The following is a 25,428-nucleotide window of genomic DNA, read 5'->3' as shown; positions in this document are numbered from 1 at the left end:
CAATAGGTTTTGAGGGGAATACTCCTTATATGCATAAATCATATTCATTAACTTAAAAATACCTAAATAATCATAGCACTTAACTAGCTAAGTGAAGGGGACAAATTAAAGGCAGGGTTCCTGCTCATGAAGGAGCTCAGGACTTACTTGGGGAAACCAAAGGGTAAAAATCTTTCTTCAGTAATTTTTAAGAAGTGTTAAACTGTGGTGTTGGCTTAGTATTTTAAATTTTTTTTTCAACGTTTATTTATTTTTTGGGACAGAGAGAGACAGAGCATGAACGGGGGAGGGGCAGAGAGAGAGGGAGACACAGAATCGGAAACAGGCTCCAGGCTCTGAGCCATCAGCCCAGAGCCCGACACGGGGCTCGAACTCACGGACCGCGAGATCGTGACCTGGCTGAAGTCGGACGTTTAACCGACTGCGCCACCCAGGCGCCCCAAGGCTTAGTATTTTAGAAAGCATTTCATGTAGGAGTAAGGCCTTGACCTGGGATTTGAGAGATAAGTAGATGAATATTTTATTTTTGAAAAATGATAATAATTAGGGCACTTGTTTATCACTTTGTATAGTTTTTCCACTATTAGGTTTTTGTAGATACTTTGAAAAGAAATGCTTTTAGTAGCTTGAATCATAGAACAATGATGAAAAAGTTTTTGAGGTATATAAACAAATAATTGCTTCTTGAATACTAAATTCTCATGGGATTTTGTTGTCAAAGCTACAACACAAACTAATTACATCAGCTCTGTATATCTAATGGAATTCTAACAGTTGTGCTCTAACTTCTGTGGTATTGAATAAACCTTGATATATATGAATATAATCCTGCTACTGATCAGATTAAATTCAGTCTAGTGAAAAATATTTTGAATAACCATTTTATATATTAGGAAAGATATTAACCAATGCTGTTGAATAAAACATTTGTTTTTAGACTTTTAACATATTTGACAAACTTCAAATTAACAACTAAAGATATAAATGGTGATTTCCCCCTAATTTTACTGATAATTGGTCATTGCTAATAGAAGTTACTGATTATTGTTTATTTACCTTGTGTCTAGAAAACTTAACACATTTTATTTCGTACCATATTTTATTTCTAAAATATTTTAGTAACCCTTTTTTTTCTTAAATTTCCTGTATTTATGTGCATCATTTAAGTTTCCTTTCTTACTGAATTAGCTTAAGTCAATAAAACAAAGCTGAATAGTAATGGACAAAATGGACATTTGTGTCTTCTCCCTGATTTTAATAGGAATGACTATAGCTTTTTGCTGTTTAGTATCGTGTTTGTTATTTTCATTACTCTTAATATTTATCATCTTTAAGTAATTTTCTTCTAATCCTGTTTTACATAAGATGTTTACTTGGATTGACTTTTGAATTTTCTCAAATGCCTTCCCAGAATTTATTGATATAATCATGAGGTTTTGTCTTTTAATTTGTTGAGTTAATGAATGTCAATACATATCATGATATTGAGCTGTTTTTTTGTGGATTTAAATGAGATTAAGCAGTCAAATTCTAAATCTAACAGAGACATACTTTAAAATTTTATTTTCTCTTCCATGCATATGAGAGAAAAGAAAACATACCAATGATCCTCTTCTGGCTTTGTAAAAAACACTCACATGTATTTATATTTTTCTGAAAATGCTATGCCAACTTAAATATCATATCAGGGCAACACATTATTAAGTAAAACAACCAGTCAGAATTACATATACTCCTTAGAAACTCAAGACTATATTCACAAGAGATAGCAGCAATCTATAGAGTACAGACTCCTTTTTAGAACTAACATTTGCAAAGACATTTATATGCTGAAGAATATTATTTGCTTTTCTATATCTATATGTTGCCAAGGCTTATTTTGTGAGCAGTTAGAAGTGCCTGTAGTTTCAAGACTAAGCCCTGGAAAGTTGAAAATCTAAGTTAAGGAAAGGCAAAGGATGAAATTTATTAGTAACAAATGGAATATGAGGTATATATATGTTACATATAATATATATATTCAGCACCTATACTTACATTTCTAGAATAAACTTTATTTAGTCATGGCTTTTCATTGTCAGAATATTTTACTGGTTTTAATCTACTAGTATTTCATTTAGTATTTTGTACCTATATTCATAAGTATTTACTTTAAAATGTTTAAAACAATCTGCAATTAAATATATTGTGCAATATGATGAGTTTCCTGTGAATCACTATCACAATAAAAATAGAGAACATTTTCATTACTTGTGGTTCTTCATAGCATCCTTTTTCCTCTTTCTGCCTCTGGATCCTGGCAACAGCTGATTTGATTTTTTTGTTACTTGGAATTTTCAAATTTTATATAAATAGTCCCTCCTTTTCTTTCTCTTTCCCTCTCTGTTACTCACTCTCCCTCTTTCCCTCCCTCCTTCACTCACTCTCCTTCCTCAGGTATATATACCTGATGTGTTTAGGTATATATACCTGATGTGTTCAACATATTGAAAGATGATTTGAGCAATTGGGGAAAGGGTTTGGGGATGAATTAGTGACCAGAACGTAAAAACTAAATAAATGAAACTTAAAAAAGAAGGTAACCTTAGAGAACAAAAACATCTGTGAGGCAAAATAAGAGATTAATATCAATAAGGTGTTAACACTGATGGTTTTGATTTGTTGGAAGTTTGGGTATATGGCAAGGATACTTGTATGTGTAATGAGGGGATGGGTGAAAAAGAGAAAATTGTTTTTCCTGAAAAGTCAGTAAGTAGCAATATAAAAATGTTCTTTTGAGACACATTAGGAAAAATACCAAAATAAATAACAGAAATATTGACAAGTGGTTCCCTCTGGGAAGTAGGAAATAAGAGAGGTAAGGAGACAAATTATTTATAATTTTCAGAAATCCTTTAGATTTGTCTGATTTGTTAAACTGGGTGCATGATTGAGTGTTATAAAAATAAAACTAAAATAAGAAAAGAAAAAAGGATATAAAATTTCAGAATATTAATAAGTAAGCATTCCATTTCTATTATGTCAACTTCCAAATATCTTATAAAATGGAGGTGTATTAATTCCTTATTCTTCTTTAATTTTAATATCAACTGCCTTTAGATCTTTGAACGTGATAGTTTTCTCATTCTTTCAAGAAATTTAAAAGTCTTACTGAGAACTGGTACCAATACCTCAGTTGCCAATGGCATTCCCAGGAACAGGTACTTTACCATTTAGAGCAATTTTACCTTTTTATCACATTATAATGGGATTTCATAGGAACATGTTAAATTTGTTACCATTATGCTACTCGATGGTGTCATATGCCTATCATAGTCCTCTTACTTAGTCTTTTCCTTCATCCAAGTTGGCAGGAAATTATTAAGCAATACTTTCAGTGGTCCACGGTGACATCAAATTTACTTGATAAAGTTTCAACCAAATATTGAAATTGAGGGAATTTTACCACTGGTGAGAGTTGCTCCACTGTTACAATAGTAGTTTGGCTTTTGCTTACCAAAATATATTGTGTCCATGTGAAAGTCCTTTTTTGTAGGAGAGTAACCAGATTTCTTATCTCAAATTATTTAAACTTACTGAACAAATTCTGAGACTGCAGTTAATTTCCAATTTCTGGATTCAAAATCAGGAATGATTTACCTTACTATACCTCTTCTCCAGAGTGTAACATTTATAGACCAAACCAGTCAAATGTACTTAATCAAAATAAACATGTATTATATAATCATAAATCTTTATAAGCAATTTTTTATCCAAAAGAATTTTTATATAACAAATTTGCACAATTGTAGTATTCTATCTTTTGTAAGCTATGTTATTTTTTCTAGCAAGTTTCTTCTACTATCTGAAAGTAGAGTGTTCCTATGAAATCTTTCATAAACCTAAATGACATAAAGCAAAGAAGCAACTACTATTAATTTATGTGGAAAAGTTTTTGAGCATTCCCAGACCCAAAATACAACCTCTCCTAGACTTTTCTAATACCTTAGGACACATCTTGGTAACAGATTCACAAAATAAATTGAGATAAAGCACATATGCTCACAGACACAGTTTAAAGCTATGGCAGCTTGATGCTGAGATGCTGAGTGTAGTTCCCAGAGAAGGTGCTTGGTGGTGTCACTCTTGATGCTTGAAGCATGTGCTGCCTCTGTAATGGCCAGCTACAAAACAATCACTCAACTCTATTTTCACTTGTTGCCTTTTTTTGTAAAAGCAAAATCCTTTTTACATTTCTTTTGCTTGGTGAAAACAGGTACTAATGTAGGTCTTTTATAAAAGTAAAGTGGCACACATCAACTTTCGAAAGTATGGGACACCTGTATCTGGGAATTTCTAACAGTCACATTTGTGTCATTAGATGAAATCTGGTACATGATTCTAGGAGTTCTGTGCTCAGATTATGGAAATGATAGCTTTGGCCTATCAGTAGTATATGGAAATGATACATATAGGGATGAATCACCAATATGGTAGTGAGCTGGAGTCCTTTTAGTGCAGAATCAAAAGCCATTTAATTTCTTTCATTTTTCACACTAATGACCAATACTAGGCAACATTCCTCATAAATTAACTTGGTGGTCTAATAAATATTTACTTGCTTTTAGGAATGGTTGTGGTTTTTAGGATGCCAGTTAGGATGTAGGCCATAACAATTGTGGCTTACACGATACAAAATTTGTCTTTCATAAAATCTGTCCAAGTTTAAGCAACCCAGGACTGATTCAATGGCTTTATGTTATCTAGAGCCTAACAAGCCTCTTTGCTTTTATGAGAGACCTTTCTATCTTGTTACTCTGCTATCCTTAACCTATGGCTTCTACCTCATGTTCTAAGATAGCTGATCCAAAACCTGCCATTGAGTACATTTTCCAATCAGTAGGAAGGTGAGAAAAAAAATAGTAGTATTTGCCTTACTTTTAAGGCTTCATATCACTTCTGCTGTCATTCCTTTGTTCAGATTCTAATCTAGCCTGCTGTGGGGGCTTGGAATATAGTGTGAATTGGATTGCTATGTGCTGGGCTCAAAATTTTATTATTATAGAAAAAGGGGAAAAGAAGATATTAAGGAGCAACAGGCAGTCTCTGTCACAGGAGGTTTTAAGGCTGTTTTGAAATATTATAGTAGTATTAAGCTTAGTCCATCAGGCCAAATGTGAATTCTACTTTGTTTCATACTGCTCTCAGTTCCACAATGGTCCTTCTGTGTTCTCATTTATATACTGAGGAAATTGAAATTCAAACTAAACTAAAGCTAAAGCTAAGATGTTATGCTTAGATTCTGCCAATGGGAGGCACTTAGACCGGATTAAAAGATACAAAGAAAGTAAAAGTCATTTGCTTCTGGTAATAACTCTTGCACTGTCAGCAGTGAATACAGGTTTCTTTCATCTCAAAGGTGGTAGCAGCTTTCTTAACTTAGGATAATATGACCAATCTTTCCACGTATTCATAACCAGTTCTCTCTATTATATCTTTCTTTGCTTCAAGTATCTTTTGCTTCAAGAGCTATTGATATAGTTGGCTACCTCACCTCATCCCTTGTAGTAATTTCAAGGGAGAGTGCTATGAAATGAATTGTGTCCCCCTAAAATTCATATTTTGAAACTCTAGCCCCCAGTGTGATGGTATTTGGAGAGGGGACCTTTGGGAGTTAATTAGGGTTAGATGACACCATAAGGGTGAAGCCTTCATGATGGGATTAGTGGTTTTTTTTTAAGAATAGAGACTTCCTCCCCGCATCATATGAAGATACAGTGAGAAGGTGGCCATCTGCAAGCTAGGAAGGAACTGAATACCTGGTAACTTGATCTTGACTTCCAGCCTCCAGAACTGTGAGAAATAAGTATCTTGCTTAAGCCACCAGTGTATGTTATTTTGTTATAGCAGCCTGAACAGACTAATATAGAGAGTGAAACAAAAGAAAACAAACAAAATAACGTTAAGAAAAATTCATTTGTTGTGATGAGCACTGGGTGTTATATGTAAGTGATGAATCACTAAATTCTACTTCTGAAACTGATACTACACTATATGTTAACTAACTTGAATTTAAATAAAATCTTGCAAGAAAAAACAAGGAAAAATTATGTATTTAAAAACCTCATTTTCTTATTGATCAGCTTTACTGCCATCTTATTTCACCAACTGAGCATAAACTATAGTATTTCAACAATCCTACCTGGCACTAAAATTGAGAATTTTTTACCTTGACATGTTTGTTCTAGACTCTGTTCTACATTTTTCTCTTGCTTCATTTATTTTTACTGAATTTATGTCATTCTATTGATAGCCTTCATTCTTTTGAAATCAACCACATACTCCACAGATTTTTCTATTCTGTACATTCCATTAAATGGAATCATATAATATATGACTGGCTTCTTTCATTTAGCATAACGTTTTCAAGGTACATCCTGTGTAGCATGTATGTGTACTTCATTCTTTTTTTATTAATGAGTAATATTCCATTGTATGGATATACTACATTTCATTTATCCATTCATCAGTTGATGGATATTTGAGTTGTTTGTACTTTTTGGCTATTCTGAATAATGCTGCTGTGAACATTTGTATTGAAGTTTTGGGTGCATTTATTTTTCATTGCTCTTAGTTATATACCCAGGAGCAGAATCACTGGGTCATAGGTAACTCTATATTTCACACTTTGAGGACCTGCCAAGCTATTTTCCAAAGATTTTATACATGATTTTATATTCCCACCAGCACAGTATTAGACCTCCAATTTCTCCACATCTTTGTCAGCATGTGATGGCATCTATCTTTTTTATTATAGTCATCCTAGTGGCTATACAATTGTATCCCGTTGTGGATGTGATTTACTAATGCTGTTGAACATGTCATCATGTGCTTATTGCTCATTTGTATATATTCTTTGGATAAGTGACTATTAAGATCCTTTGCCCATTTTTATTATTGAGTTGTGAGAGTCATTTATATACTCTGGATATAAATTCCTTATCAGATATATGACTTGTATGACTTGCAAATATTTTCTCCCATTCTGTGGGTTGTCTTTTTACTTTCTTGATAGTATCCTTTACAGCATAACAGTTTTTAGTTCTCACAAAGTTCAATTTATCTTTTTAATTTTGTTGCTTGTGCTTTTGATGTCAGATTTAATTGCCTAATCCCAGTTCACTAAGATTTAAGCATACGTTTTCTTCTAAGATCTTTATAGTTTTGGCTCTTGCATTTAGGTCTGTAATCTATTTTGAGTTAATATTGGAATAAAGTAAGTAAAGGGTTCAACTTAATTCTTTTACATGTGGGTGTCAGTTGTTGCAGCACCATTTGTTGAAAGACTATTCTTTCATTCATTGTTGAATTGTCTTGGAACCCTGATTAAAAATAAATTGACTAAAAATGTGAGGAGTTGTTTTTGGAATCTCAGTTCTGTTCCACTGATCTGTCTGTCCTTATGCTAGTATCTCATTGCTCAATTACTGTAGATTTGTGTAAGTTTTGAAAACAGAAAATGTGAATCCTCCAACTTTCTTCTTCAAGATCTTTTTGGTATTCTGGATCATTGAATATCCATAGGAATCTTAGGATCAATTTGTTGAACTTTGCAAAAAATGTCAGATGGGATTTTGATAGGGATGGCATTGACTCTGGAGATGAATTTGGGGAGTATTGTCACTTTATCAATATTAAGTCTTTTAATCCATGATATGGGATGGCTTTCCTTTTATTTGTCTTTAATTTTTTTCAACAATGTTTTGTAGTTATAGCATGTAAGTTTTGCACTTCTCTTCATTTTATTCCTGAGTATTTTATTCATTTGGATGCTATTATAAATGAAATTGTTTTCTTAATTTCATTTTTGGATAGTACATTACTAGTATATAGAAATATTATATTTGTACAACTAATTTTGAAAACTTACTGAACTCCTTTATTCTAATAATTTTTCATGGGCAGCTTTAACAAAATTGGCTCTGAACCCAGGGCCAAGGCTAGCAGGGTTGGAGTGGGCAAATCCCCAGGAGAACTCATGGGCATGGCATACTGCTAGCAGGTTAGTTAGCAAGGGTCTATGCAGGCTTTCCTCTGGCAGATGACCCTGTGTTTATGCTGGGGTGGGGGCGGGGGATGCTGGGGGGAGGAAAATGATGCCTGCCAGCTCCCTCATTTTCAGAGAAGTAATCTAACACACTCTGAGATCAGCATGAACAGATCTGTCTTCTGTTTGCCCCTTGTGTTGTGTTAATTGCCATTTTTATGTTGCTTCTTTGCCTCTTCTAAGGGCAGCAACCCAGCTATCACTTGCCCTCCTGGCTAGCCCAGTGCTGAGTCAGCTGACTTTTAAAGCTCCAGGCTCCAGGGGAATTCATCCCCTGTGATTTTCAAAGCCAAACATTATGAGGATTAGTACCCGCCCCCTACTGTGGTGCTCCCTGGTGCTAGGGCCCATTTCTCTTCCCTGAGTGCACAGCTCCTGCCCTCCTGCAGGCAGCCTCCTTCTGCCTTTCTGTCCTTGCTAACCATTCAGAGATGCAGCTTCTTTTCTATTTTTAGTTGTAGAATTTGTTCTGACTTTATTCAGATCATAAGGGTTTATTTACTTGGATGTGGATGATATCTAGGTGTAAACATGAGATTGTGTGAGCTCAAGGTCTTCCTACTCTACTATCTTCCCAAGCTCCTTCTAGAATCCCCTTTCCCTGACCTATGTGGGTCCTCTATTTCTTTGAAAAGTTATATTTCATGTTGAAATTAATTAAAAAAAAAAAGAGGTTAGAGTGGGAGAGAGCCAAAGCATAAGAGACTGTTAAAAACTGAGAACAAACTGAGGGTTGATGGGGGGTAGGAGGGAGGGGAGGGTGGGTGATGGGTATTGAGGAGGGCACCTTTTGGGATGAGCACTGGGTGTTGTATGGAAACCAATTTGTCAATAAATTTCATATATATATAAAAAAAAGAATGAAATTGCATAAAGTGTATATACATTTAAAAAAAAAAGAAATTAATTCCTGTATATTATTGGATATCCTTATGTTAGTTTTATCATCTTTATGATATTATCAACTCTATATTTTTTTTCCATTGTGTGACTATGAAAGCTTTCAAACATACAGAGGAATTGAAAAAGTTATATTGTGAACATTCATGTATACACACACCTAACATACATTCTCACCACCTAGATTTGACAGTTACCATTTTGCTATATTTGCTTTATCATATATGTCTATCCATCTGTCTAACCATATTACTTCTTTGGATGCCTTTCGAATTAAATTGCAGGTGTCAGTACACTTTACCTCTTAAAACCTCAGTGTGCATATCATTAACTAGAGTTAAATATTTGTTAATAATACTTTTTTCTTTTTTTGACATTCAGTCATGACATACAGAGAAATCATAAACTTTATTGTACAATTTGATGAGTTTTGACCAATGTATACACTTGTGTAATCCAAACTTCTATCAAAATATAGAATATTACCTTGACTCAATAAAGTTCCCTCATACCCTCATCCAGTGAGTTCTCCTCAAGTCAATCACTGCTCTGATTTTTTTAACCATAGATTAGTTTTGCTTGTTCAAATTTTAATATAAATATAATCATACTATATGCACCATTTTGTGTATTGCTGCTTTTATTTAGCATAATGTTTTTGAGAATCATCCATGTTGTTGCATCTGTTACTAGTTTTTATCTTTTACTGTTGAGTAGTAGTTTATTGTAGGAGTATACCACATTTTTGTTTTTTGATTCTCTTGTTGGACACTAGCACTTTTTCCAGGTTGTTATGTATAAAGCTATTAGGGGCATACTTACACAAATTATGTGGCCATATGCTCTTATTTTCTTGGATACATAAATAGGAGTGAAATATAGGTCATAGGACAGATAGTGCTTGTGTCATTTTACACTCCTACCAACATATGGTAATTTTTTTTAATTAAAATACTTATTTTAGTCATTATGGTAGTTGGATAGTGGTATCTTGTGATTTTAATTTTTATTTTCCTGGTGATTATTTTTACTATCTGCTCTCTTTCAGACAGTTCGGCATGGTTTTCCTTATCAGCCCACAGCATTAGCCTTTGATCCAGTTCAGAAAATCTTGGCTATTGGGACAAGAACAGGTGCTATACGAATGTATCCTTAACTTTTGGTTCAGTATTTGTTGTATTAATACCAATTACTTTTCTTTAAATATTCAGGTAAGTGAAATATGACCAAATAAAGTTGATTTATTTTGAAATGAATAATGATTGTGAAAACCCACAATGTCCAGTTTATTGGCATATTTTTAGTGTCTGTGAGAGAACTATTAATGTCCTATCTTGAATTCTTGATATTGGTAATATTTGTTTTCCCCCCTCTCTCTTTTTGATCAGTTGTATTGATTTTCACAAGAAACAATTTTTGGCTTCAGAGCTTTCTTATATTGTTTTCCTAACGTGAGTTTTATTGATTCCTGCTTAGATCTTTTTATTTTTTTCTTCTGCTTAACTTTGAGTTAATTTGATCTTTTTTTTTCTATTTTTTTAAGGTGGAAACTGAAGTTATTGATTTGAGAACTTCTTTTCTAATACATGTCTGTAGTGCTATAAATTTCCTCTCAAATTATGCTTTAGTGTCATTCCATTTTAATTGAATTTTTTATTTTGATACTTAGGTTGTTGCTTCCATGAGATACAGATTTAATTGTAGTTGCAGGAAATAATACAGAAAAACCCCATGTACTCTTCATTCAATTTCCCCCAAAAGTAATGTCCTACAAAATTATGGTGTAATATCACAACCAAGATACTGACATTGATATTCTCAAAGTACAGAGTGTTTCAGTTACCACCAAGATTCCTCACATTCCCCCCTTATAACCACATCCTCTCCTTCCAATTCTCCCACCCCATCCCTGATTTCTATCACTAATTTGTTTTTCACTTTAGTAATTTGGCCATGTTAGGAATGTTATATAAATGAAATCATACAGTATGTAACCTTTTGGGATTTGCTTTTTTCTTCTCTGAAGATTCATCCAAGTTGTTGTAAGTATCAGTATTTTTTTTAATTGTTGGGCAATATTCCATGGTATGGAAGTACCACAGTGTGTTTAGCCATTCACTTATTGAAGGACATCTGGGTTTCCAGTTGGTGGCTATTATGATTAAAGCAGTTATAAACATTTATGTATGTGTTTTTCTGTGAACATGTTTTCATTTCTCTGCCCAAAAGTGCAGTTAGAGGGACTCTATGGTAGTTCAAAATTTAGTTTTATAAGAATATCCCAAACTGTTTCCCAGAGGGGTTGTAACATTTTATATTCTGTATCTTCACATCATTATTAGCGCATCTTGTTCTTTTTTTTTTTAAGCCATTCTGATAATTTTGTAGTGATATCTCATTGTGGTATTCTTATGTATTCTAGATACTACTCTTTTGTCAAATTATTTCTTCTAGTCTATAGCTTGACATTTGACCCTCTTTACAGGATTTTTCAGAGTCCAGTTTATCATTTTTTCTTTATTGATTGTGCTTTTGGTATCACTCCTTAGAACTCTTTGCCTAACCCTGGATCTTAATTTTTACATTTTTTTTCTAAAAATTATATAGTTATACATTTTGTATTTAAGTACAGTTCTATTTTGAGTTAAATTTTTATTTGTATTGTCTTTGGTTCTGATATTGGGGTATTGTTAGCTTCATAAAGTGAACTGAGAAGTGTTTCTTCTTCTGTTTTCTGGGAGAGATTGAGTAAAATTGGGGTTAATTCTTTAAATGTTTGGTATTATTCTCTAGTGAAAATACCTAGGCTTGGAGATTATTTTGAGAGATTTTGTATTACAAATTCAATGTATTTAGTAGTTATAGGACTCTTTTGGTTTTCTGTTTTATCTTAGTTGAATGTTGGTTATGTGTAGTCAGTCTTACTAGTAGTTTTTAAATTGTATTGATTTCTTTTTTGAGGAACTAGCTGTTTGTTTGATTTCCTCCATTTTCTTTGTTTTCAATTTTTTCTGGCTTATTATTTTTATTATTTAATAAATCATCATTATTATTTCTTCCTTCACTTTTCTTTGAGCTTACTTTGCTCCTTTTTTCTAGTTTCTTGAAGTCAGAACTTAGATTATTGATTTGATATTCTTCCTCTTTTCTAAGGTATGCATTTAGTGTAATTCTCAGCACTGCTTTAACTGAATCCTGCAAGTTTTGATATGTGTGTTTTCGTTTTAATTGAATTATATGTAGTTTTAAAAATTGTCGGGGCGCCTGGGTGGCGCAGTCGGTTAAGCGTCCGACTTCAGCCAGGTCACGATCTCGCGGTCCGTGAGTTCGAGCCCCGCGTCAGGCTCTGGGCTGATGGCTCAGAGCCTGGAGCCTGTTTCCGATTCTGTGTCTCCCTCTCTCTCTGCCCCTCCCCCGTTCATGCGCTGTCTCTCTCTGTCCCAAAAATAAATAAACGTTAAAAAAAAATTAAAAAAAAAATTGTCTCTGAGGGGTGCCTGGGTGGCTCAGTCGGTTCAAGTGTCCAACTCTTGATTTCAGCTCAGGTCATGATCTCATGGTTTTGTGGATTTGAGCCCTGCTTTGGGCTCTGTGCACTGACCATGTGGAGCCTCCTTGGGATTCTACCTCTCTCTCCAACCTTCCCTAGCTTGTGCTTTCTTTGTCTCTCTTAAAATAAATAAACTTAAAAAAAATTGCCTTTGACATATCTTGAGACCATGAATTACTTACAAGTGTTTTAATTAATTGGGAAGTGTTTGGAAATTTTGTCTTTCTGTTATTGATTTGATTCCACTGTGGTAAACACACACACACACACACACACACACACACACACACACATATAGTATAATTTCAGTTCTTTTAAGTTTGCTAAGGTTTGTTTTATGGTCTTGGATATGGTCTTTCTTGGGGCATGCTCTATGGACTCTGGAAAAACATGTGCATTCTTGTTGAGTGGAATGTTCTATATTTGTCAACTAGATATTGTTGGTTGAAAAAAAAAGATATTGTTGGTTGATTGTGTTGTTGAGTTCTATATCCTTGCTTATTTTCTGTTTGATGATTCTATCAAATCCCAAGAGAAGAGTGTATTAAGATCTCCAACTATAATTTTGGATAAATTTATCTCCTTTTCCAGTTCTATTAGGTTTTGCTTTCTGTATTTTTGAGGCTCTTTGGTTTGGTATGCACACATTTAGAATTCTTGTCTTCTTCCTGGATTGATTCTTTTATCATTATGTAATGTCTTTATTGGTCTCCAATAATTTTCTTTGCTCTGAAATTTACTTTGTCTCATATTAATATGGTCACTCCTGCTTTTTAAAAAAATCTAATATTTGTATATTCTATTTCCATCCTTTTGTTTTGAACTTAAATATGTCATTGTACTTGAACTAGTTTATTTGTAGATAGCGTATTGTTAGGTCATCTTCTTTTTTCCTTTAATTGAGCTATAATTGACATTAGTTTTAGGTGTGCAAAATATTGATTCAATATTTATATATCTTGTCAAATGATCTCTACAATAAGTCTAGTTGATATGAATCACCACACACAGTTGCAAAAATGTTTTTCTTGTGATAACTTTAAAAATTTCTCTTAGTAACTTTCAAATACACAATTTATTAACTATAGTCACAATGATGTACACTATATTCCCTAGGTCTTACTTATTTTATAAGTAGAAATTTGACCTTTGACAACCTTCACTGATTCCACCCAACTCCTACAACCCAACCCCTACCTCCAACAACTGCCAGTCTTTTCTCCGTATCTGTGAGTTTGGTGTTTTTTGTTTTTTGTTGTTTTCTTTTGTTTTGTTTGTATTTAAGGGATATCATACAGTACTTGTCTGAAATATTACTCAGTGTACTGCCTTTCATGTCAATTCGTGTCATTGCAAATGGCAAGATTTCTTTCTTTTTTATGGCTGAATGATATTCCAGAGTGTGTATGTTTGTGTGTGTATGTATTTTCTTTTAATCTATTCATCCATAGCAGACACTTAGGTTGCTTCCACATCTTCTTTATTATAAATATTCCTGCAATGAACATGGAGTGCATACATCTTTCAAGTTAGTGTTTTGTTTCCTTTGGATAAATACCCAGGAGTGGAATTTCTGGACCATATGGAAATTCTATTTTTAATCCTTGGAAGAACTCCATACTGTTTTCCATAGTGGCTGTGCTAATATACAGGCCCACCAACAGTGTACAAGGGCCCCCTTTTCTCCACATCCTCACTAACACTTGTTATTTCTTGTCTTTTTGGTAATAGCCATTCTGATAGGTGTAAGATGATATCTCATTGTGGTTCTGATTTGCATTTATTTGATAATTAGTGATGTACCAGTTAGCCATCTGTAGATCTTCTTTTGAAAATATCTATTCAGATCCTCTGATTCCATTTTTTAATCTAATGTGTTTTTGTTTGTTTATTTTACTATTGAGTTGTATGAGTTCTTTATATATTTTTGATATTGATATGTGATTTGTAGATATTTACTCCCATTTGGTAGATAGCTTTTTATTTTGTTGATGGTTTCCTTTGTTGAACAGAAGCTTTTTAGTTTGATGTAGTCCTACTTGTTTAGTTTTGCTTTGGCATCATATCCAAAAAATCATTGCCAAGAATGATGTCCAGGAGCTTACTGCCTTTGATTTCTTCTAGGACTTTTATAGTTTCAGGTCTTATATTCAACTCTAACCATTTTGAGTTAATTTTTGTGTATACTCTAAGATAGTGGTCCAGTTTTATTCTTTTGCCTATGGCTATCCAGTTTTCCCAGCACCATTTATTGAAGAGACTGTATTTTCCCCCATTGAGTAGTCTTGGTTCTCTTATCAAATATTAGTTGACCATGTATGCATGGGTTTATTTATGCACTCCTGGTTCTGTTTCACTGGTCTGTATGTCTGTTTTTATGCTAATACCATAATGTTTTGATTATTGTAGCTTCATAATAAGTTTGAAATCAGGAAGTGAGATGCCTCTAGCTTTTTTTTTCTTTAACCAAGATTACTTTGGCTATTTGACATGTTTCGTGGTTTCATACAAATTTTAGGATTGTTTGTTCTATTTTTGTGAAAGATGCCATTGGAATTTTTATAGAGATTACATTGAATCTGTATATTGCTTTGGGTAGTATGGATTTTTTTTAAAAAAATGTTAATTCTTCTAATCCATGAGCATGGAATATCTTTACATTAATTTGTGCCTTCTTCAGTTTCTTTATCAATATCTTACGGTTTTCAGTGTCCAGGTCTTTCACGTCCTTGGTTAAATTTATTCCTAGGTATTTTATTCTTTTTGATGGAATTGTAAATGGATTGTTTTCTTAATTTCTCTTTCTGATAATTCATTATTTGTATATAGAAATGCAACTGATTTTCATATATTGATTTTGTAGGATCATTTTATTTTTAATCTACCATGTCAGTCTGCTTCACTTAATTGATATATTAAGGTAATGTACTATCAGGTAATTATATGTTGGGGCTTAATTCTGCCAATTTATTTACTTGTTTTCTGCTTGTTTCCCCTCTTTTTTGTTCCTTTTTGTCTTTTCTTATTTTCCTGGGAGTTATTTTGAACTTTTTAAATAACTCAATCTTGAATTATTTATATTGTTTTGAGTATATTGCTTTGTAGAGTTTTCTTAGTAGTTGCTCTTGGTATTACAACAAACATACATAAATTATCACGGTCTACTGGTATCAACATTTTTTCACTTCGAGGGAAACTGCAGCCTTCCTTTCATTTAGGCCCCTATGCCCTCTCTACTTTTATAGTATAGTTATTTTATATATTTTCTGTAAATGTCTTGAGCAGAATCATATCAGATGGTGCTATAATTTTTGCTTCAACCATCAAATGTGACTTAAGAAACTCATAAGAAGTAGGGGTGCCTGGGTGGCTCAGTCAGTTAAGTGTCCAACTTCAGCACAGGTCATGATCTCATGAGTTCAGGCCCTGCGTCAGGCTCTGTGCTGACAGCTCAGCCTGCTTTGGATTCTGTGTCATCTTCTCTGTCTCTGCCCCTCCCCTGCTCATGCTCCGTCTCCATCTGTCTCAAAAATAAATAAACATTAAAAATTAAAAAAGAGAAACTCATAAGAAGTCAAATAATATACTATATTTACCCAAAATTTTACCCATTCTTATGTCCTTTCTGAAGTTCCAAGACTTCTTTTACCAGGGTTTTTAAGGTGAAAATAGGAGATTTTGATTTGAGAACTTTCATTTCCTTCTGGTTAGAGAACTTTCATTAGACTTTTTTAAAGGGTAGATTTGGAAACAAATTGTCTTAGTTTTTCTTCATCTGAGAATATATTTATTTTTCATTCCTCAAGGATATTTTTGCTGTATGTACACAGTTGATAGTTATTTTATTACTTGAAAAATGTTGTACCACTTTCTTCTGGCCTCTGTAGTTTCAGATGAGAAATCTACTGTCATTCAAATTCATGTTCATTCATAATGCTTTGTGTCTGGCTGCTTTCCAGAGCTTTTCCCCTTAGTTTTCAGAAGTTTAATTATGATGTTTCTTGACATGGATATTTCTGGGCTTATCTTATTTGGTGTTTGCTCCACTTTCCAAATATGTAGGTTTAAGTATTTCACTAAATTTGGGAAGTTTCCAGCCATTATTTCTTATAAAAGTTTTTCAATCCCACTGTCTTTCTTCTCTCTTTCTGGGACTCCAGTTATATGAATGGTAGATCTTTGTTCTTGTCCCCTAAGACTGTTTATTGTGCTTTCCTAATCTAGTCTCTTCCTTCTTTTGTTCAGATTGGGTAAATTTTATTGATCTCTCCCCAAGTACACTGATTTTTATACTCTGTCATCTCCACTCTACTATTGAACCTATCCAATTTTATCTTGGTTATTATATTCTTCAGTTCTATGATTTTATTTCCTTTTAGGAATTTCTATTTGCTGATCTTTATTTTCATTTGTTTCAAGAAGATTCATAATTCCTTATTGAAGGATTTCTGTGATGGCTATTGAAAATCATTTTCAGATAATTATGGCATCTGATTCATTTTGATTTTGGCATGTATTGATTATTGTTTCTCATTCAAATGTCATTATCTTGGTTCTTAGTATGATGGGTGATTTTCAATTGTGTCCTGAATATTTTGGGTATTATATTAGGAAATTTGGATGCTACTAATAACTTTTTTTAAACCACTAAGTCCTCCCATTGAAGTGTAGCTTGAGGGCCAGGTGGGTGTGTATATTCAAATTTTGTGGTGAGCCATGTCAACACCTCCTCCCCGCCAGCAAAAGTGGGTACTGACTCATACCACCTCATTTTCTGATGTGTGGGGTTGGAAGTTCATCTTCCTGTGGGGGCCCAGTGACATCAGGAGAGATAGGAAGCATGGTATCAATCACTGCTTGAACTGCCTTGTTCTAACTCACTAACGTGAGTAGAGGTTCAGCTCCTAGTAGGATCCTTTGACACAGTATGTGTGCTGACTAGACCTGATTTGCCCACCTTGTTCAGTGTTATGGCCTATTGCTTATTGTCAGGTGGATGTGGATATTCAACTTCCTAATGATTTCCCTGCTGACGTGGAAAACTAGTAGTGTATGTGTGAAGCCTTATGTGTGTGTGAAGTTCCACCTTGAAGTCCCACCACCAATGAGTTCCATCTCATTCAATCTTGTTGTCTCTGGACTTCATTGATGCTACCTTGGTAGTAGAATTAGAACGCCTCTTTTATGCTAGGAAGGGGATGTAGGACCAAGTGCTCATTCAAACTCACTAATACCATCCCATCAGGTTGGAGTGTTCCCACCTGCCTCCATTAGTCTGGAGATGGCCAGTCAGCATCCTGCTTAATGCACTAATACCACCTGACAGTGAAACAGAGTGCTACCTGCTTCTGCCAGGCAGGGGATAGATGATTAACTCCCTGCTTGTGTCCCTAACCACTCTCTGCTGAAAAAATTGGAGTGTGCTCTCTGAAGGGTGGGGTTAGGATAAGTGGAAGATCAGTTCCCTAGTCAACCCTTTTGAACTATGTGGAGTCCGGGAGAGGAGAGTTTTTCCTTGTTGTTTGCTACTATAAGGTGGGTGATGCCAAAATTTGTTTTTAGGATATCCTGTCTTCTCAGTCCTTTGGCTGGGAAAATTGCCTTTTCATGGAGTTTTTGGTTTTGTTTCTGTTTTCCTTTTTCTACCAGTTGATGGTTCTGGGTTGGAGACTTCTGTGGTGCATTGTCCAGGATATATGAGACACAATAAGGAAACCCAAGGAAATCACTGCTGTGTCACTCTCCTGAGTTGCTTTGCCATTCCTCCTCCTTTCTATCTTTTAGAACTTTCCTCTGCTTGTTTGGAATGTTATATTCAGGGTTTTTTTTGTTTGTTTTTTTTTGTTTTTGTTTGTTTGTTTTTTTTTTTTTAGGTTGTAAGAGGCAGAAACTGGGAGGAATGGAGCTACTTCATATTGGGAGATTTGGAATTCTTCACTCTCAAATTTTAATATGTTGTGTTTTCATTTCATTCTGTTTCTTTATTTTTAAAACAATTCTACTAAACTTTTATTTTTATTTATTTTTTATGAAAGTAATTTTATTTAAGTTTTAGTTCACATACAGTGAAATATTGGTTTCAGGAGTAGAATTCAGTGATTCATCACTTACATACAACACCCAGTGCTCATCATAAAAAGTGCATTTTTAATACCCATTACCCATCTAGCTCCTTCAACTCCCAGTTTGTTCTCTATCATTGAGTCTCTTGTGGTTTGTTTCCCTCCCTCCTCTTTTATTTTCCCTCTTCCCATATGTTTATTTTGTTTCTTAAATTCCACACATGAGTGAAATCGTATGGTATTTGTCTTTCTCTGATTGACTTATTTCATTTAGCATAATACAGTCTAGCTCCATCCATGTGGTTGCAAATGGCAAGGTTTCATTCTTTTGATGGCTGAGTAATATTCCATTGTACATTTATAGTACATCTTTTTTTAAAAATACTTTGTTTCTTTTAATACTTTGTTTAGAGAACAAGAAGGGGAAAAGTGGAGAGAGAAAGAGGGGAACAGAGAGTCTGAAGTGAGCTCTGTGCGGATAGCAGAAAACCTGGTGTGGGGCTCGAACTCATGAAGTGTGAGATCATCACCTGAGCCGAGTCAGATACTTAACTGACTGAGCCATGCAGGTGCGTCTTTACCATATATTTTTTAGCCATTCATCAGTCGATGGACATTTGGGCTCTCTTCATAGTTTGACTATTGTTGATAAGGCTGCTATAAACATCGGGGTGCATGTACCCCTTTGAATCAGTATTTTTGTATCCTTTGGGTGAATACCTAGTATTGCAGTTGCTGGATTAGAGGGTAGTTCTATTTTTTTTTTTTTTTTTTTGAGGGAACTCCATATGCTCTCCAGAGTGGCTGCTTCAGTTTATATTCCCACCAACAGTGCAAGAGGGTTACTTTTTCTCCACATCCTCACCAATACCTGCTGTTTCTTATGTTGCTCATTATAGCCATTCTGATAGGTGTGAGGTGGTATCTCACTGTGGTTTTGATTTGTGTATCCCTGATGATGAGTGATGTTGAACATCTTTTCATGTGTCTGTTAGCCATCTGGATGTTTTCTTTGAAAAAGTGTCTATTCATGTCTTCTGCCCATTTCTTAACTGGGTTATTTGTTTTTTGGGTGTTGAGTTTGCTAAGTTCTTTATAGATTTTGGATATTAATGCTTTATCACATATGTCATTTGCAAATACCTTTCCCCATTCTGTAGGCTGCCTTTTAGTTTTATTGATTGTTTTCCTTTGCTGTGCAGAAGCTTTTTATCTTGATGAAGTCCTTTTGTCAAAGATTAGTTGACCATATTGTTGTCAGTCCATTTCTGGGTTTTCCATTCTGCTCCATTGATCTATGTGTCTGTTTTTGTGCCAGTACCATACTGTCTTGAGGTTGACAGATTTATAACTTGAAATCCAGAATCATGATTCCTCCAGTTTTATTTTGCTTTTTCAGGATTGCTTTGGCTTTTAGGATCTTTTTGTGGTTCCATTCACATTTTAGGATTGTTTATTCTAGCTCTGTGAAAACAAAAGAGGAAAGACCTCAATAAATAAAATCATGAATGAAAGAGGACATATCACAACCAACACCACAGATATACAAATGATGCTGCAAAACATAGGGGTGCACATATCCTTTCAAATTAATGTTTTCCTGTTCTTTGGGTAAATAACCAGTTGTGTGAAAACTGGTTCATAGGGTAATTCTGTTTTTAATTTTTTGAGGAATTCCATACTGTCTTCCACAGTGGCTGCACCAGTTTGCATTCCCACCAAAAGTAAAAAAGAGTTCCTTTTTCTCCACATACTCACCAACACTTGTTTCTTGAGTTTTTGATTTTAGCCATTCTGACAGGTATGAGATGATATCTCATTGTAGTTTTGATTTGCATTTCCCTGATGGTGAATGATACGGAGCATTTTTTCATTTGCCTGTTGGTCATCTGTATGTTTTCTTTTTTTTTAACTTTCAACGTTCATTCCAATATAGTTAACATATGGTGTTATATTAGTTTCACGTGTACAGTATAGTGATTCAACAGTTCTCAGGGCTCATCATGATAAGGGTACTCTTTATCACCTATTTCAGCCATCCCTCTACTCACTTCCCCTCTGGTAACTATCAGTTTATCAGTTTGTTGTCTATAGTTAAGAGTCTGTTTATTGGCTTCTCTCTATCTTTTTCTTTGCTTTTTTTATTGTTTCTTAAATTCCACATCTGAGTGAAATCATATGATATTTGTCTTTCCTCTGACTTATTTCACTTAACATTATGCTATTTACCTCCATCCATGTTATTGCAAATGGTGAGATTTCATTGCTTTTTATGGCTGAATAACATTCCATTGCATATATATACCACATCTTCTTATCCCTTCATCCATTGATGCACACTTTGGCTGCTTTCATATTTTGGCTATTGTAAATAATGCTGTTATAAACATAGGGGTGCATGTATCACTGAATTAGTGTTTTAGTATTTTTGGGGGGAGGGATAAATATCCACTATTGGGGGGGGATAAATATCCACACTATTACTGGATCTTAGTGTAGTATTTTTTTTTTAACTTTTTTAAATCATTCTTTAAAAAAAAAACTTTATTTAAATTCAAGTTAGTTAAGGTACAGTTTAGTACTGGTTTCAGGAGTAGAGCCCAGTGATTCATTATTTACATATAACACCCAGTGCTCATCCCAACAAGTGCCCTCCTTAATGCCCATCACCCACTTAGTCCATCCCCCTGCCCACCTCCCTCCAGCAACCCTCAGTTTGTTTTCTATATTTAAGTCTCTTACGGCTTGCCTTCCCCTCTGTTTTTATCTTATTTTTCCTTCGCTTCCCTTTGTTCATCTTTTGTGTTTCTTAAATTCCACATATGAGTGTAGTCATATATTTGTCTTTCTCTGACTTATTTTGCTTAGCATAATATACTCTAGTTCCATCCACGTTATTGCAAGTGGCAAGATTTCATTCATTTTGATTGCCAAGTAGTATTCTATTGTATGTATGTGTGTGTATATATATATATATATATATATATGTATGTATATACATACATGTATGTATGTATATATATATGTGTGTGTGTGTGTATATATATATATATATATATATATATATATATATATATAGTGTGTGTGTGTGTGTGTGTGTGTATATACCACCTCTTCTTTATGCATTCATCAGTCGATGGACTTTTGGGCTTGTTCCATAATTTGGCTAGTGTCGGTAGTGCTGCTATAAACATTGGGATGCGTGTGCCCCTTTGAATTAGCATTTTTGTATCTATTGGATAAAAACCTAGTAGTGCAATTGCTGGGTCATAAGGTAATTCATTTTAAATTTTTTCAGGAACTTTCGTACTGTTTGCCAGAATGGCTGTATCTGTTTATATTCCCAGCAACAATGCAAAAGTGTTCACCTTTCTCCTCATCCTTGTCAACATCTGTTGTTTCTTGAGTTGTTAATTTTAGCCGTTCTGACAGGTGTGAGATGGTATCTCATTATGGTTTTGATTTGTATTTCTCTGATGATGAGTGATATTGAGCATCTTTTCATGTGTCTTTCAATGTGTCTATTCATATCTTCTGCCCATTTCTTCAATGGATTATTTGTGTTCTGAGTACTGAGTTTGATAAATTCTTTAAAGATTTTGGATACTAACCCTTTATCTGATATGTCATTTACAAATATCTTCTCCTATTCTGTAGGCTGCCTTTTAGTCTTATTGATTGTTTCCTTTGCTGTGCAGATGTTTTTTAAATTTTTTTTAATGTTTTATTTTTTGAGAGAGACAGAGTGTGAGCAGGGGAGGGGCAGAGAGAGAGAGGGAGACACAGAATCTGAAGCAGACTCCAGGCTCCGAGCTGTCAGCACAGAGCCTGCTGTGGGGCTGGAACTCACAAGCTGTGAGATCATGACCTGAGCCGAAGTCAGATGCTTAACTGACTGTGCCACCTACGCACTCCTGCTGTGCAGATTTTTATCTTGGTGAAGTCCCAAGAGTTCATTTTTGCTTTTGTTTCCCTTGCCTCTGGCAATGTTTCTAAGTAAGAAAAGGTCAAAGAAATTGCTGCTTGTGTTTTCCTCTAGGATTTTGATGGTTTCCTGTTTCACATTTAGGTGTTTCATCCATTTGGAATTTATTTTTGTGTATGGTGTAAGAAAGTGGTCCGGTTTCATTCTTTCATGTTGCTGTCTAGTTTTCCCAGCACCATTTGATGAAGAGGCTGTCTTTTTTTCATTGGATACTCTTTCCTGTTTTGTTGAAGATTAACTGGTCATACATTTGTGGGTCTATCTCTGGGTACTCGATTCTTTTCCCTTGATCTATGTATCTGTTTCTGTGCCAGTACTACACAGTCTTGATAGTTATAGCTTTGTAATACAACTTGAAGTCTGGAATTATGATATGTCCAGCTTTGGTTTTCTTCTTCAGACATTACTTTGAGGGTTTAGTTGGTTAAGCATCTGACTTCAGCTCAGGTCATGATCTCACAGTTTGTGAGTTTGAGCCCCGCATTGGGCTTTCTGCTGTCAGAGAGCCTGCTTCAGATCCTCTGTCTCCTTCTCTCTCTTCCCCTCCATCACCCCCTCTCTCTCTCTCTCGAAAATAAATAAACATAAAAAAATTATTTTAAAAACCCCATTACTTTGACTATTCAGGGTCTTTTCTGGTTCCATACAAATTTTAGGATCATTTGTTCTAGTTGTGTGAAGAATGCTGGTGTCATTTTGATAGGGATTTCATTGAATGTGTAGATTGTTTTTGGTAGTTTCAACATTTTACCAGTATTCTTCTAATCTATGAACATGGAATGTTTTTCCATTTCTTTGTGTCTTCTTCAGTTTCTTTCATAAGCTTTCTACAGTTTTCAGCATACAGATATTTAACCTCTTTGGTTAGGTTAATTCCTAGGTATCTTATGGTTTTTGATGCAATTGTACATGGGATCAATTCCTTGGTTTCTCTTTCTGTTGCTTCATTATTGGTGTATAGAAATGCAACTGGTATCTGTACACTGATTTTATATCCTGCAACTTTGCTGAATTCATGTATCAATTCTAGCAGTCTTTTGGTGGAGTCTTTTGAGTTTTCCATGTAGAGTATTGAGAAGAGTGAAATTTTGAATTCTTTGCCAATTTGTATGCCTTTTATTTCTATTTGTTGTCTGATTGCTGAAGCTAGGACTTCCAGTACACAGTTGAACAACAGTGGTGAGTGTGGAGATCCTGTCATATTCCTGACCATAGGAGGAGAGCACTGTCACTTTTTCCCCATTGAGGATATTAGCTGTAGGCCTTTCATATATGTCCTTTATGATGTTGAGGTATGTTTCTTCTATCCTGACTTTCTTGAGGGTTTTTATCAAGAAAGAATGCTGCATTTTGTCACATGCTTTTTCTGCATCTATTGACAGGATCATATGGTTCTTCTCCTTTCTTTTATTAATGTGGTATATTAAATTTGCAAATTGTTTGATTTGCAATAGTGAACCAGCCCTGCAGCCCAGGAATAAATCCTACTTGATTATGGTGAATAATTCTTTTAATGTACTGCTGAATTTGATTTGCTAGTATCTTGTTGAGAATTTTTGCATCCACGTTCATCAGGGATATTGGCCTGTAATTCCCCTTTTGAGTGGGGTCTTTGTCTAGTTTTGGAATCAAGGTAATGCTGACTTCGTAGAATGAATTTGGAAGCTTTCCTACCATTTTTATTTTTTGGAACAGTTTGAGAAGAATAGGTATTAACTCTTCTTTGAATGTCTGATAGAATTCCTGTGAGAAGGCATCTGGCCTAGGACTCTTGTTTTTTGGGAGATTGGTGATAACTGATTCAATTTCTTTGTTGGTTATGGGCCTGTTCAAATTTTCCATTTCTTCCTGTTTTCAGTTTTAGTTTTAGTAGTTTAGCATTTGTCCATTTCTTCCAGATTGTCCAGTTTGTTGGCATATAATTTTTCATAGTATTCTCTTAGAATGTTTGTATTTATTGTACAAACAATTTATAATATATAGTTGTATTGGTGTTGGTTGTGATCTGTCCTCTTTCATTTGTGATTTTATCTATTTGGGTCCTTTCTCTTTTATTTTTGACAAGTCTGGCTATGGGTTTAGCAATTGATTTATTCTTTCAATGAATCAGCTTTTAGTTTTATTGATCTGTTCTGTGTTTGTTGTTGTTGTTTCTATATTGTGTATTTCTGCTCTAGTTTTTATCATTTCCCTTCTGCTAGCTTTAGGCTTTATTTGCTTCTCCACCTTTAGGTATCAAGTTAGGTTGTGTAGTTGGGACCTTTCTTGTTTCTTGAGATAGGCCTGAATTGCAATGTACTTCCCTCTTACGACTGCCTCTGTTGGATCCCAAAGGGGTTGGACTGTTGTGTTTTCATTTTCATTTGCTTCCATGTATTTTTCAATTTCTTCTTTAATTTCCAGGTTAACACACCCATTATTTCTTTTTAAGTTTATTTATTTTGAGAGAGAGAGAGAGAGAGAGAGAGGGAGAGAGAGAGAGAGAGAAAGCATGAGCAGGGTGGGGCAGAGAGAGAAGGAGAGAGAGACAGAATCCTAAGCAAGTTCTGTACTGTTAAGGTGGAGCCCAATTCAGAGCTCAAACTCACGAACCATGAGATCATGACCGGAGCCGAAACTAAGAATTGGACCGAGCCACCCGAATGCCCTAACACATTCAATTCATTATTTAGTAGGATTTTTTTTTTTTTTAAGCTAAAGGAAAGCCTCTACTGCAAACAAAGGCAGAGACAGTGTGGCTAAAAGTAAGTCATGGAAAATGAATATTTCAAAATTCCTTTGGAATTACAAAGCACAACCCCCGACCAATGGCACAGAAATGATGGCCCATCATTGCAATTTTTGC

The 25,428-nt window shown here is 34.6% G+C and overlaps 1 protein-coding gene across 2 annotated transcripts in view; it reads left to right on the top strand.

Moving 5' to 3' along the window:
- The window catches only part of STXBP5L (syntaxin binding protein 5L), a 388,157-nt gene that overhangs the window by 47,332 nt on the left and 315,397 nt on the right, over positions 1-25,428 (top strand). For both annotated transcript variants that reach the window (XM_047100036.1, XM_047100035.1), the window contains exon 2: positions 10,035-10,132. In XM_047100036.1, coding sequence (XP_046955992.1) covers positions 10,035-10,132 — 98 coding nt within the window. The remainder of the gene's footprint in view (positions 1-10,034; positions 10,133-25,428) is intronic.

Source organism: Lynx rufus, unplaced genomic scaffold, assembly GCF_022079265.1.
Source record: "Lynx rufus isolate CCGP_SWC_20201006 ecotype Redwood Valley unplaced genomic scaffold, mLynRuf1.p SCAF_5, whole genome shotgun sequence".
Lineage (NCBI taxonomy): Eukaryota > Metazoa > Chordata > Mammalia > Carnivora > Felidae > Lynx > Lynx rufus.
This window is presented reverse-complemented; position numbering and strand designations above follow the sequence as displayed.